At 35.7% G+C, this 14,942-nt stretch overlaps 2 protein-coding genes across 3 annotated transcripts; both read left to right on the top strand.

Annotated features, from left to right (window-relative positions):
- Positions 1–2,352: 2,352 nt before the first annotated feature.
- Positions 2,353–3,791, top strand: LOC125609474. 2 transcript variants are annotated; one of them, XM_048780944.1, is made up of 3 exons: positions 2,353–2,383; positions 2,520–2,658; positions 3,331–3,791. In XM_048780944.1, exons 2-3 carry the CDS (start codon positions 2,550–2,552, stop codon positions 3,639–3,641), a joined length of 420 nt encoding a protein of 139 aa, XP_048636901.1. In that variant the 5' UTR covers positions 2,353–2,383; positions 2,520–2,549; the 3' UTR covers positions 3,642–3,791. The 2 variants fall into 2 exon arrangements, with proteins under 2 accessions (XP_048636901.1, XP_048636900.1); XM_048780943.1 differs by lacking the exon at positions 2,353–2,383 and having other exon boundaries at positions 2,541–2,774; positions 3,133–3,791.
- A 2,394-nt stretch (positions 3,792–6,185) lies between these two features.
- On the top strand, positions 6,186–8,934 carry LOC106431658. The gene is made up of 5 exons (XM_048780942.1): positions 6,186–6,424; positions 6,777–7,231; positions 7,330–7,475; positions 7,562–7,638; positions 7,718–8,934. The coding sequence occupies exons 2-5, from the start codon at positions 6,783–6,785 to the stop codon at positions 8,813–8,815; spliced, it is 1,770 nt and encodes a 589-aa protein (XP_048636899.1). The 5' UTR covers positions 6,186–6,424; positions 6,777–6,782; the 3' UTR covers positions 8,816–8,934.
- The last annotated feature ends 6,008 nt before the right edge of the window (positions 8,935–14,942 follow it).

The raw sequence follows: 14,942 nt of genomic DNA, 5'->3' as shown, positions 1-14,942 counted from the left end.
ACTAAGCTAATATATTCTTAGAAAGTGTGAGAACGTTGACAAGTATGAAAAAGCATAGATTTTTGTTTTCGTGACAAAGTTAAGAATTTTGTAAAAGTAAGTTTAACATATAAATTTTCGTGACAAATATGAAAAAACATAGATTTTTGTAAAATTTTGACAAAACAACTCATAACATACTTCTCTAATGTCTTAATAAAATATTATTTAAGGGTGCAATAATTAAATATATTAATTCAATAAATTTTGTAATTTATAGACAAAACAATAACACAACAAATTTTGAAACATTTGTTTAACCTATCGATTTTTTTTCATGAGAATCCAACTAAACAAGATAAAAAAATAATTAGATTTACAAATATTTAATTACCATTTTATTCAATTTTGATTAATTTCAAATTATCATAATGTATCTTTTTGAAGTTACAAATATGAAAAAGCATAGATTTTTGTACAATTTGACAAAACAACTCAAAACATATTTTCTAATGTCTTAATAAAATATTATTTAAGGATGCAATAATTAAATATATTAATTCAATAAATTTTATAATTTATAGACAAAACAATACCACAACAAATTTTGAAACATTTGTTTAACCAATCGATTTTTTTTTCATGAGAATCCAACTAAACAATTAGATTTACAAATATTTAATTACCATTTTCTTCAATTTTGATTCATTTTAAATTGTAATAATGTATCTTTTTGAAGTTACAAAAAAATAATGTTCTTTCTTTATTACACTAGAATTATATATAGATTCTATATACACAAAATAAATATAATATAACAACATAAATTTACTTTCCCCGATTCATATGAAAACTTTTTAAGTTATCCACCAAAGCAAATTAATTAAATCAATGAAATTGTTAAAATACAGCAAATTAATATATAATTTTATTTTAAATTAAATTATTTAAAAAGTGTATTTTGTTAAAACAAAATAATAAATAAGTAAAACTGATTTGATGGTAATTTTTATGATATATATATATATATATCAATTCTGTGAAAGAAATAGAAGCTTAATATGGAAAAAAATCTTAAATACAAAAACCTCTAAAAATTAACAAAAAAACTAATAAATTAAACTATGATATCACTTAAAAGCTTCTTAGACCATATTAATAAAATATTTAAGCGATAATTAGACAAATTTGATTTTTTTTCCAGCAAAAAATTTATTATTAATTAGCATCAGTTATTTCAAGATGTTTAAGAAATGGTGGACAAAAAAATAGGATGGACATTAATGATATATGAACTATGAATAGTACTTTGTGAAGCAGACTTAGATAACATATATGCACATACATTTTCAGTCCATTTTGATGCCTAAATTCAATTTCTTCAGAGTAATTATTCCACAAATAGATCGTATGAGATATTGTTTTGATATGTAGATTTGTTTTTTCAATGTTAAGAAGATTGATAACTGTAAAAATGTCTCATTCGTATATGATATGTCTATAACCGAGTCCCCAACATGAGACAAGTTTGTTTAAAAAGTAAATAATTTTATTTTTCTTATATTATATAATAAATATATATTATTTACTGATAATAAAAATATAGTTATTCATCTATCACAAATATCTATGCAAATATGTGAATCAAGTACAACAATCAAACAACATAATGATTTCCACAAAGAAAATTTAAAAAATATATTTATGTTATGTAGTTATATTTTATATTTTTTAAATAATATAATACATTATTTTTTAGAATTGAGAAATACATATAATATCTTATCCGCGCGTAGCGCGGTTAAAAAATCTAGTACATATAACACACGGATATACAAATACATAAAGATATGGACAATTCTCATAAATAGAGTATTTTTAAGTTTTGGTCATAAAAATAGATCACAAAGAGAAAAATAACCAAAATATTTTATTTAATAGATAAAAATATACTAATACTTTAGATATATAAAAAAAATAAAAAAATTAAAAAACAAAAATTAAAAAATATATATATTTAAACTTCAAACTCAAATCTTCACCCCTTAACTTTACCAAAGATTTGGATTAGTAAATCCTAAAGATATAAATGTATATTTATTTTTTTAATGAAACATTTTGATTCTTAAAATTTATATTTGTGATAAAAAAAATTTTAGTGTTATCATAGGGTATTTCCCTAAAGATATACATCTGAACTAATAGTTCACAACATTTTAAAACTAATCCAGGAAATTATTTCCTGAGGTTTTTATTTGAAAGAAAAAATTAAAATTAAATTCGTAATGAAAAAATATATAAATCATAATTAAAATGTAAGAAAAGGTTTTGGTGGCAGGACGAATAGAAATAACCATGAGTGAAGAAGGTCCCAAGCTTTTCACGAATAAACCCAAGAAGAAAGGTAAAATGTTTAAACAAACAAAAAAAGCTGTCGCTTTCCTTCTCTCTTTCCAGCTCACTCAACGAATCTTTCACGTTTGGTAATATGATTTGACTTGTTGATCTGATTCTCATCTGATTCACATATTATCGCTCAGCTTAAGCACCTCGAAGCCTACGGTTCCACGATGAGTGGTGACTCTGTTCCTCCTCCTCCTCAGCCTCCGAAAGAATCATTCGCTCGACGGTACAAATATGTCTGGCCTCTTCTCCTCACCGCTAATCTCGCCGCCGGAGGTAATCAAGAGAATCTAGCATTTCTGCTTTGAATTTGAAATAGATCTTTGGTTTTGGACCTTTGGTGATCTGCTTCAGATGATTACGCTCTATGTGTTTGCTGTCTATTGATACACATACTCAGAGGCGTTCCTACAGTGTATTGAAAAAGGCATTCGCCTTAGGCCCCCGAATAATATTACGTTTTTCAGGGCCCCAAAATTTAAAACAATTTCTAGTTTAGTTGCTTAAACTTATTTCTAAAAAAAAAATTTCCATGAGAATCGAATAACTCAATTTTTAAATTCATATACTTTTTTCTTATAGAACATAAAATAGCATATTTACGTAATAAATTTATTCTTGTAAGTGTTAAACTTATGTATTTCCCGAAGGTGATATATCGTACTAGAAAATTGTTTTTTTTTAAGTTGTATATAAATTTACTTTTAAATCTTGCCTTAGGCCTCTAAAACCCTTCGCACGGCACTGCACATACTTTGACTCTGAGGTTTAACCAATTTTGCTCATCTTTAACCCGTAACATGATCGATAACCTGTTTGATATCTATATGTACCCTACTAGGACTGCTGAGGTTACAATCTTTGCATTATATAGTGGCAAATGCCTTGACAGAGACTTTCATTACACACTTTATTGCTGCTTCTTCTTGGTCTTATTGCTTTTTGCAGGGTACCTTTTCTTGAGGCCTAAGAAAAAGGATATCGATTCTTTAAGTGAAGAGATTGCTGCTAAATCAGATTCAGCCGCTGCGGCTTCTGTTACCATGGCAAAGCCTGCGCCTTCTGCAGTGGTTGCAGAGCCTGTTGTGATCAAGGCACGTGAGCCAATACCGGAGAAGCAACAACGTGAGCTCTTCAAATGGATCTTGGAGGAGAAAAGAAAACTGAAACCGAGAAATGCGGAAGAGAAGAAGAGGATTGATCAAGAAAAAGCCATTCTGAAACAGTTCATTGGATCCAAAACCATTCCTACTCTCTGATTGTATTTTCAGTTTCTGTGTTTGATTTGGTTTCAGTTTTTATTCTTGTGTATATCAATCATCATATATTTTGCTTTTGGAAACAAAAACATAATACTTTGAATGTTGAAAACATTAACTTTGAAATCTTAGATTTTGAAAATTTTAAAATATTATCTAATCTTTTAAAATAGAAGTCATGACTTCTTTCATGTGTGATATTTTAAATGGACAATCCCCTTGAAAGTTGCTTACATTATTTTTATTTTATTTTTTCATAATCAAATCCTAACAACATACAGTAGAACATCTATAAATTAATAATATTGAGACTTTAAAAATTTATTAATTTATAGAGATATTAACTTATAAAAGTTTCATTTTTTTAGATTTTTTTTCTATTTTTATTAATAAAATAAGAAAATATTTGATTTTACCGTATATAAATTATTTAAATTTTAAAAATTTGACTTTCATATTATTTTATTATCTTATTGGTGTATATTTTTATGTTTCATAGAACTGTTATGTGGTTTTCAATATAATTTTGCTAAATATTATCAAAATATATTAAAATATTAAGTAAAATAGAAGTATTTTTATTGTGAATATAAAATTAATAATATAATGTTTAGTTTGTACTTATATAAAAGATTTTGTTAGAAAGATTCATTTCTATTCAAATTAAAAGAAGATATTTTATCCAACTTAATGTATTTGTTTCTATTAGAAACTTAGTGTATTTTTTAAATATGATATTTACTACAAATTTATTTTGAAGTACAATGTATTATAGCTTCTCTTTTAAGAAAATTATGTTTCAAAGTATCTCAAAAATAATTTAATTGACGTTAATTTATTTAGAGTGGTTTAGGAAAATTTTAAAACAATGTTTTTAAGTCCAGTGATAATCTATTGTAATTATTAGAGAAAAGTCAGAGTTAAGTATTAATTGTACTTCAGTTTTAATAGATTAGATATCTACACAATCCAATTAATCTATTAACAGCACAATTAAATATTTCTATATACCGATTGGTTTTGAAACACGTACACAATTGGTTTAGATTATTTTTCAATTTAGTTTTGTCAACAGAATCAAATCCAAGATTTCCATGAACACTCTTTTGTATTAATTATATCCAAAACATATTGAAAATTCTAAATTAGTTAGTTAATATACAAAGATATTTTTTTTTCCACCAAATCTAAACAAATAAATTCGTACCCCAACTAAATCAGGTAACATTTAAAAAAACCTTACATATTTTTAATCAATTATTTATTCTACTAAAACTAAAATTGAAGTACAAAATAATACTTATCTATTTTTGAAGTTGTTTTTTAATTTTTACATATTTTCATTTCCTTTTAAATAATTATAACCATTTTACTGATGATCTTTTCTAATTTATTCGAGAGCATTTATTATAAAGTATAAAACACAATTTACTTATTTTAAAGTGTTTTATAACTTTTCTAATTATATCATTAATTGTATTTACTATCATAATTTAACATCATTTATTTTTATATGTTAGCAATAATAATTTCACATGTATGAATGAATTGCTTCATTCGTTAAAAAAAATTCAAACCGATTAACAGAGAATTTTTATTTGTTACGTAATCAATACATGGACATTCAAGTACTCAGTCGAGTACAAATCAGTTTTTTAGATATCAGCTTTTTGGTTTTAAAATTAAATTTTATTAGGATATTACACGTTTTTGATCGAAATTCAAGTTGAATTTTTCTAGGTCCATATAAGTTTGTAAGAACTTAAAAATAAAATATTCAAATAATCTATTATTTAGAAATGTCACTAAACAAATTTAAAAAAAATCTAAAAAAGAAAAATCCGTGCACGGGTCAAGCTCTAGTATATATTCAAATTATATATAAATGACATGATATTGTAAATAACTTGAAAACTCAAGGACAAAATTTTATCAGGGATTATGTTTTAGTATTATAGATTCACAAAATATAGAAATAATTAATTACCATAAATGTAGAGAATATTCTATTGTTAATTTAAATAAGTAATATACATATATATAAAAATTAAATGTCAATGACATAACATTTGCTATGAATGGTGACCAATGAATGATGAGGAATAATACATTTTCTAACGTTCCTTAGAAAAATCACAATTCACAAGGAATAATTTTTCCTTCTCATTTTCTTTCATTTATTTTTTTTGTAGAGAAATAAAGAACAAAATTATTTTTTGTTAAATTTAAAAAAGAACAATCATTCATTTTTATTCCTGCTATTTTATTTCTTTATGTTTTTTTTCCTATATGTTCATCTTGTTTTCAGAATGGTCACGAGTCTAACCCATTGTAAATAATTTGAAAAACCAAGATTCTGTGTTAATAATAGTATAGATTTATCTATTAAATTCTACACTTTAATCTACACTAAATTAACGTTTAAATACAAAATCCACCAATTTTTATATGCATATTTAAATTTTTTAATTTACCAATCCTATGTTCACTAATTAATATGATTAAGAAAGATATTCTTGGTTCTCCATAGGAGGAACGTGGCAAAGTACGCGCAAGTTCAGAAACAAAGCTCATTCGAACCGATTAGAAGCAGCCCAATAAAGAAAAAAATATACTGAAGATTTTCAATCCGTCGTCATTAGATATTAGAACGCAGCCAAGAAGAGAACCTATGTCGTGAGAGAGAGAGAGAGAGAGAGAGAGAGCGAGAGAGCGAGAGAGAGACCGACTTCAAAATCAAGACCACAAAAGGAAGGTAGAAGACGATATCCGCAGCAGATAAGGTTTCTTATGCTTTTCGCAATTTCTTTCTGTACTTTAATCCTCTTTGAATCTTGCGATCAAATCCAATTCGAAATTGATCCTATCTAGGTCTTAGGTTTAGGTTGATTTTACCTAGTTTTCTTCTTATAGTTGAGAGAGTAAATGCATGATTCTGGATTAAGGCAGTTTTGCTCGTTTCCATTTTGATCAAATGCAATTCGAAATTGATTCCATAGGTTTAGGTTTTTGATGTTATACAATCTAAATTCCCTTTATATTTGAGAAAACGCATGATTCTGGTTTACCAACTCTCCACATTGATGTAATCGCTCTTGGCTTCTTATACTTTTTTTGTTTTGTTTTTTTTGGTAGTTGAGAATGTCTGGAAGTTATCATGATCCACGTGGGTTCTCTCCCGAGAGACTGTTGGAAGATCTTCATATACAGACTGTTGAAATCCAAAGGCTTTTTAATGATAATCACAGACTAGCTGAGCACCGCGTGCTTCTTGAGCGAGAACTCGGCTCCGCCAAGGAAGAGCTTCACCGGATGAACCTGATCATTTGTGATCTCCGTGCTCAACAAGATCTGCAATCGAGGGAGTTCGGTGAGATAAGGGAGGCAGATGCTCGTGCTACAGAGTCTGACAAAGAAGAGGCTGCACTGTTGCGCGGTGAAGTTCAGAAGCTAAATGACATAAAGCGTGAACTTAGTGGAGATGTTGAGATTCTTAGGAAAGATTTGCTCAAATTGCAATCAGATAACAAGCAGATTCCAGGTTTGAGAGCTGAGGTTCAAGACTTGAAGAAAGAGCTTATGCACGCTAGGTATAAGATTCAACCTTTTTGTTATTACTCATTCTATTAGTTGTACACTTTAATGCCTGAACTTCTGGGTTTCGGTTGTACTTTTGCTTTTGGAATAGAGGTGCTATTGACTATGAGAAGAAGGAAAAGTTTGAGCTTATGGAGCAGTGGCAAGCTATGGAACATAACATGGTTTCAATGGCACGTGATGTTGAAAGGCTAAGAGCACAACTTGCTGCTGTTGATAGTAGGCCATGGGGATATGGTATGAACCTCCTACATCTTTCCTTGAAGCAATTGGTATTTTCATCAAGTCGCTAACTCCTTTCTTGTGATATGTTATGTGTCCAGGTGGATCATATGAGATGAATTTCAACAATATGAATGGCAGTTTCCGTGGTTCTTATGGAGAACACGATGGTTTTCTGGTACTCACTCATCTTTATGGACTTGTACTATTACATGCCTGTATTTACGTTTCTTGTCTCTTATGAATCTTTGGAACAGATGCCGTCCGAGAGAAGAGTGAACCTTCTGTCCCAGCCAAGAAACACTGGAAACCAAACCGCATCCAACCGAATTGAGGCAGCAGGGACACTCGAGTGCACACGCAGTGTGGGGCAGCCGCAGGATGGTGCGAATGGCCAAACACATGTTGCCGTGGGAGACACTGCGGCAGTGAGTGCAGCCGTCTTGCATGGACTCAAGGAGCTGTTTGGGCCGTTGCTGCAACAGAGCTCGGCAGGGGGACTGGCCTCTCGAGCCACAGCGGTTCTGCAACTACAAGGATGTGCCGGTCAGGAAAGGCCTTCTCCACTTGCGCCAGCAACCGGGCCGCTACCCTCATACTGGGACGCATTGAGACGAATGAGGGACTTGGGTACTGAGACCTTCGGTGGTGGTACTGACAGGTTAGCCACAGAGGACTGGTGGCAAGTGCTGGAAAGGAACTTTGAGTCCAGCATGTGTCCAGTGGAATACCGAAAGGAATTAGCAGCCCATTACTTGAGGGAAGAAGCTCATATCTGGTGGGAAAATGTGGTTCAAGGAACCCCCGAAGGGTATGTGCTCAACTGGTACGACTTTAAGGATGAATTCGCCAGGAGATACTTTCCGGAGGAAGCCATAGATCAGATGGATAAAGACTTCGCAGAGCTGCGTCAGGGAACTAGAACTGTGAGGGAGTACGAGCAGGAGTTCCATCGTTTGAGAAAGTTTGTAAGCAGGTACGTTGATGAGAGGGAACATATAGAAAAGTTCCTGAGGGGCTTGCGGGTTGACATTAAGAACAGATGCCAAGTGCGGAGGTATGTGAGCATGGTCGATCTGGTGGAGACTGCAGTCCTGATGGAGAGAAACATTGACGTGGAGGTTCAGCAAGCTAGAGCATCCCAAGCGCCAAAGGGAACTCTGAAACGGACATGGGACGACCAGGCGGCAGACTCAGGAACGGAGCAGACATCCATGTCCGGACAGCGTGGGCGGATACACGTTCGACCATGCAAAACTAAGGGATGTTTTGGATGTGGTCGTATGGGGCATATTAAGCGGAATTGCCCGGAGATACTTGGAGTCTCAGCTCACGTAGAGAGCAAAAAACTTTGATGATTACTTAACTCGAGAGAGCCAAGCTTTCTGTGAGTTAAATAGTAATGAACTGAAAACTTTGTGTTGATAGATTTTACCAAAAAAAAAAAAAAACTTTGTGTTGATAGACTTGCTAAGATTTTGGCATTTTTTGTTGATAAACTTGCGAAGATTTTGGCATCTAGACGGTGAGAATTCAAATAACGTTGAATGGTGTCAGACTTGGCAGTCACATCCATACAAAACTCTTGCTTTTTTGATATATTGGTGGTTACATCAACTTTTGTTAGGAAGAAAAGATGGTACGTTCTTTTATTTTTTGAGCAACGAAAAGTATGATTTTAGAGAGTTGAACAGGTATTGAGAGATTTAGAGAAAGATTAAAGTGAGATGTGATGATTTATGAAATGTAGAAGAGAAACATGATGAACTAGAGAGAGATTATGATGAACTCGTGTTAACCATTAATCAAGACAGAGTTTACAATATATATAGAGAGACATTAGGGTATTCAGAAGCACTAAGCATGTGAGGTCAAGGATAAGATTGCTTTAATTCAAATGTAAACCAATGGGAGCTGTCACACGCTTTTGGCATCTTGGACTCGGTTCCCTTTTGCCTTTACAGCTTGTGCCAGACTGTCAGGATAAGCCGCGGTCACTCTATCCATCCAAACGGTCATATCTCCTAAGGTAAAACCCCTTTGGCCGTTTAACCCTTTCACCCGGGTAACTTCCCGCTTGGTCGAGTTATGGATCGACCCGGACAGTACGGACAGTACGGCCGGTACGGCCTCTTATACGGCCTAGTCGATCCCTAACCTTCCTTCCCTTTGCCTCCACATTCTCACATCCTCAACTCCTTAAGCCATCTCCCCATATACTGAACCACTTATTTTAACACTCCCCCTCAAGCTTAACTTAGTAACTTAGTTAAGCTTGGAACCACCATGAGATCTTCCTCATTAAAAACCTCACCAAGGAAAACCCATTGGGACAAAACCTTGATGAGGAAAAAAGAGTAAAGACCTCATGGCAAAGGAGATCAGCTCCTTGGGGAAAGATCTATGAGCCCCAATCTGGTATGAATGGACTCCATAGTCTTTTGTCTTGCAGCCTTGGTGAATACATCCGCAAGTTGATCCTCACTCCTTGTGTAGCATGGCAAGATCACTCCCAAGACAATCATCTGCCTCACCTTGTGACAATCAACTTCAATGTGCTTGGTTCTCTCATGGAAGACTGAGTTGGTCGCAATGTGTATAGCCGCTTGATTATCACAATGCATAGTCATTGGAGTTCCCTGCTCTATCTCCAAATGCTTCAAGATTCCTTTGATCCATACCAACTCATTGGTAAGCTTCAGCATTGCTCTATACTCAGCTTCAGCGCTTGAACAAGACACCACCTTCTGCTTCTTACTCTTCCAAGTCACCAAGTTGCCTCCAATGAATGTACAATAGCCGGTGGTTGATCTCCTGTCTGCTCTATCTCCAGCCCAATCCGCATCACAGTATCCCACCACTTCAGTGCTCTTGTTGCATCCCATCCACACTCCAAGGCTTGACGTCCCATTCAGATACAAGAGAAGTCTCTCCACCATGCGCCAGTGATGATCCTTTGGGACTTGCATATGCTGGCTTACTTGGTTCACCGCAAAGCATATGTCTGGTCGTGTGATTGTAAGGTAGATGAGCTTCCCTACTAGCTTCCTGTACAGCTTTGGATCATGAAAGGCCTTGCTATCTTCAACCTCCCCCTCACGTGGAACCTTGTATCCATCTTCAAGAGGCATCTTTGCTGTCTTGTCTCCTTGTATACCTGCATCTTTCAAAAGATCAAGTGTATACTTCCTTTGGGAAATGAACAATCCTTCCTTAGATCTACACAACTCAATTCCAAGGAAGTATTTCATTTCCCCTAAGTCTTTGATTTCAAATACAGATTTCAAATACTCCTTTGTGGCTTTTATACCAGCCTTATCACTACCTGTTATGATAATATCATCAACGTATACAAGTAGACAGATGATACCTGAAGGTGTAGTGAGGGTGAAGAGGGTGTGATCCAACTCTGACTTCTTGAACCCACGACCATTCAGAGTAGTACTCAGCTTGTTGTACCATGCTCTAGGTGATTGCTTCAACCCATATATTGCCTTCTTGAGTCTCAATACATTCCCTGGTTTCACAAGATGTTCAAGACCCGGTGGTGGATGCATGTACACTTCATCTTCTAGTTCTCCCTGAAGAAATGCATTCTTCACATCCATCTGCCAAAGCTCCCACTCAAGGTTCACAGCAAGAGACAATACAATTCTTATTGTATGTAGCTTGGCAACAGGGGCAAAGGTATCAATGTAGTCTTCCCCATATGTTTGAGTGTATCCTCTGGCCACCAGTCTTGTCTTCTTTCTGTCAATGGTTCCATCAGGTAGATACTTAATGGTGAATATCCACTTGCTGGTTACTGCCTTCTTTCCTTTTGGCAACTCACTTTCAAACCAAGTGTCATTCTTTATCATGGCATTTGCCTCATCTCCAACAGATTCCTTCCAATCTTGATGTAGCATTGCCTCTTCATATGATCTTGGTACACTACTTTCATCTAGGCTCATCATGAATGCGCAATGCTCCTTTGGATAACAGGCAAATGAACACACAGCTTGAGAAGGATGCTCCACAGCCTGGGCATTGTAGTACACTCTCGTGTTTACCCAGTTGGAAGCATCTCTCTTCAGCCGTGTGCTTCTCCTCAATGGTACCTCAACTGGTGCTTGCTCTGGTGCTTCTACTTCAGTTGCTTCCACTCCTCCTTGTTCTGGTAACTCATTAAGCTCTTCATTACTTGGTTCAGCTCCACCTTGATCAGGATGATCCGGATGATCCGCAACATCTTGATTCTCATCCGGCTCAATTCCATTCCCTCCCTCATGATCAAGGTGAGATGGTTCTTCAGCTTCTTGTCCTTCAGATGACTGATCCTCTGTCGACTCCTGGGACATTCCAATTCCAAGACCTTCTAGTATCTGTCTCAAGCTTGTAGCTCTATCTGAAGGTTGTGAAAGATCCTCCAGCTCTTTCCAATCTTTATCTTCATAGTAGCTCTTTTCTTCAAAGAACTTGACATCTCTAGATACAAGGACTCTCCTTGTCTCAGGAACAAAGCACTTGTATCCCTTCTGTGTGGTTGAGTATCCTATCATCATAGCTTTGATACTCTTTGCTTCCAGCTTGTTTCTCATCTCTCCCGGGACAAGAACATAGCTTACACACCCAAACACTCTTAGGTGATCTAGGACTGGCTTGCTGTTGTTGAGAACTTCATAAGGGGCTCTATCTTCCAGAATCTTGGTTGGTATCCTATTGATTAGGTAGCAAGCCGTGATCACAGCATCACTCCAGAATCTCTTTGGTACTCTCATCTGGAACATCATTGATCTAGCCACTTCCATAAGATGTCTGTTCTTCCTCTCAGCCACTCCATTTTGTTGAGGTGTATAAGGGCAACTCGTTTGATGAAGTATCCCATGTTGAGCTAGATGGTTCTTGAATGCATGGCCAGTATACTCTCCACCATTATCAGACCTGAAAATCTTAATCTTGGCATTATACTGGTTAGAAACATATGATTGAAAGTTTTTAAATGCATCAAGAACCCTATCCTTTGTTTTAATTAGTGTTATCCAGGTGTATTTGGATTTCTCATCTATGAATGTGACAAAGTATTTGTAATTGTCTCTAGATAAGCATGGAGCAGTCCATACATCAGAATGAACAAGATCAAAGCATTTATCATAGATAGTAGTAGATCTCTTGAACACAGTCTTACAATGCTTTCCCAAAATACATGCTTCACACTCATTATTTTTAAACATGACACCTGGTAACATTAAGCTTAAGGCTCTAACATGTGGATGTCCTAGCCTAGAATGCCACAATGCACCTCTACTTAAAACGGAACTCAACAAGCAACTAGAACTAGAAATGAAAGAAAGGTCTTCAAGTAAATAAAGGTCTCCTTTGGTTACTCCTTGCCCAATCAACTTACTGCTTTCAATATCCTGAAATTTCACATCATTAGGACTGAAAATAACATTGCATTGAAGATCATTGGTACACCTCTTAACAGATAAAAGATTAGAAGCAAACTCAGGCATGTACAAAGCTTTAGAATCCTTATTAAACAGTTTTAAATCTCCTACACCTCTAATAGGAATTCTATCACCATTTGCAATCATTACATGTCCATGAGCCGGTTCTATGTTCTTTATAAGGCTATCATCACTTATCATATGGTGTGAAGCACCTGAATCAATAATCAATGGTTTTATTCCTTGAGCAATATGATTCCTAGGTTGTTCTTTTACCAGTTTCAATTTATCAATGAGATCAAGCAATGTGGTTTCATTTCTAGACATCCTATCAGCAGCAAAGGTTGTATATCTATCCGGTTCAGTTCTCATCCTATCAAAGCTTCCTAGCAAGCTATCACAAGTTCTAGGCAGCACATGAGCAGTATAGGAATAACCAAGGGTGTTTCCAAGGGTGTTACCAGACTCTTTAAGGGCTTTGATCAAGGCATCAATGTCTGACTTCTTGATCACCTCATGATCCATGTTCTTCACAGCTCCTTGGTGGTGAGAGGTTAAGGCTCTTCCTTCACTTTCACCCGCAAGACCAGATGAACCAGCTCCTGATGCGCCGGCTTCACTTGTCTCTGCAGAAAGGTGAGCTCTTCCCTCTCTCTCCTTGTTGAACTTGGCCGGCTTCAGATGGGGGTGTAGGATCCAGCACTGACTCCTTTTGTGTCCCGGCTTCTTGCAATGGTCACAGTTTCCACTGAACTTCCTTTCCTCTCCACGGTAAGCGGCTTTGTTTGCTTGGATTGCTTCAGCTTTGTTGGACAGAGCCATGTCTCCTTTTCCTCCAAACAAACCAAGTGACCCCTCTTCCTTCTGAATCTGCGCACACACCTCCTCCATAGATGGGAGACTTGGCATCCTCAACATGTGCTTGATCACATCATTGAATGGAGGATCCAGTGTCAACAGCAATCCAAACACCTGATCCTGCTCCCGCCTCTCCATGAGTAGCTCTTGATCAGCCGTGCTTGGCCTCAATGATTCAAGCTCAGACCACAACGATCTATACTTGCCCAAATGCTTGGTGAACTCCTCCCCATCTTGTACCAGTGTGTTGATGGCTTTCTTGATCTCATACACACGGTTCAGATTGGTAACGTTCCCAAAAGTCTTTTGGAGTACCTCCCACAGGTGTTTTGGAGTCTCGCAGTAGCTGTATGCCTCCAAGAGATGCTCTTCAAGGGACCCTTGTAGCACTGAAAGCACCATCAAGTCTTCTTGAATCCACTTCTTCTCGGCAGCAGCAACTTGATCTCCCACACCTTCACCTCCTTCTCCGTCTTTGGCCACTGGCTTGGTTGCATCATCCGTGATGTGACTCCAAAGCCCTAGCCTCCCAATGGCTGTCTTCACCAGCCTTGACCACAACAGGTAGTTACTCCCACCCTTCAACGCAACAGGAACTGTAATGACTTTGTAGTTTCCCTCCATCTTGTTTTGTTAGAACCGAAAAGAAAGAATGAACGAGTATGAATTGAAGCTGAAGAACACTCTAAACCTCAATACCAAAGCCAACCTGGCTCTGATACCATATGATTTTAGAGAGTTGAACAGGTATTGAGAGATTTAGAGAAAGATTAAAGTGAGATGTGATGATTTATGAAATGTAGAAGAGAAACATGATGAACTAGAGAGAGATTATGATGAACTCGTGTTAACCATTAATCAAGACAGAGTTTACAATATATAGAGAGAGACATTAGGGTATTCAGAAGCACTAAGCATGTGAGGTCAAGGATAAGATTGCTTTAATTCAAATGTAAACCAATGGGAGCTGTCACACGCTTTTGGCATCTTGGACTCGGTTCCCTTTTGCCTTTACAGCTTGTGCCAGACTGTCAGGATAAGCCGCGGTCACTCTATCCATCCAAACGGTCATATCTCCTAAGGTAAAACCCCTTTGGCCGTTTAACCCTTTCACCCGGGTAACTTCCCGCTTGGTCGAGTTATGGATCGACCCGGACAGTACGGACAGTACGGCCGGTACGGCCTCTTGTACGGC

Source organism: Brassica napus, chromosome A5 (genome assembly GCF_020379485.1).
Source record: "Brassica napus cultivar Da-Ae chromosome A5, Da-Ae, whole genome shotgun sequence".
NCBI classification, from domain to species: domain Eukaryota; kingdom Viridiplantae; phylum Streptophyta; class Magnoliopsida; order Brassicales; family Brassicaceae; genus Brassica; species Brassica napus.
The sequence above is the reverse complement of the archived record's forward strand: the minus strand, read 5'-3'. Positions and strand labels throughout refer to the sequence as shown.

What these genes read in the sequence shown, in the direction of transcription:
- LOC125609474 (XM_048780943.1), top strand. Translation starts at nt 2,750, where the DNA reads ATGTGTTTGCTGTCTATTGATACAC. An exon ending in TTTGCTGTCTATTGATACAC is followed by an intron (nt 2,775 to 3,132) that starts ATACTCAGAGGC and finishes ACGGCACTGCAC; the next exon opens with ATACTTTGACTCTGAGGTTT.
- LOC106431658 (XM_048780942.1), top strand. Translation starts at nt 6,783, where the DNA reads ATGTCTGGAAGTTATCATGATCCACGTGGGTTCTCTCCCGAGAGACTG. An exon ending in AAAGAGCTTATGCACGCTAG is followed by an intron (nt 7,232 to 7,329) that starts GTATAAGATTCA and finishes CTTTTGGAATAG; the next exon opens with AGGTGCTATTGACTATGAGA. An exon ending in TAGTAGGCCATGGGGATATG is followed by an intron (nt 7,476 to 7,561) that starts GTATGAACCTCC and finishes TTATGTGTCCAG; the next exon opens with GTGGATCATATGAGATGAAT.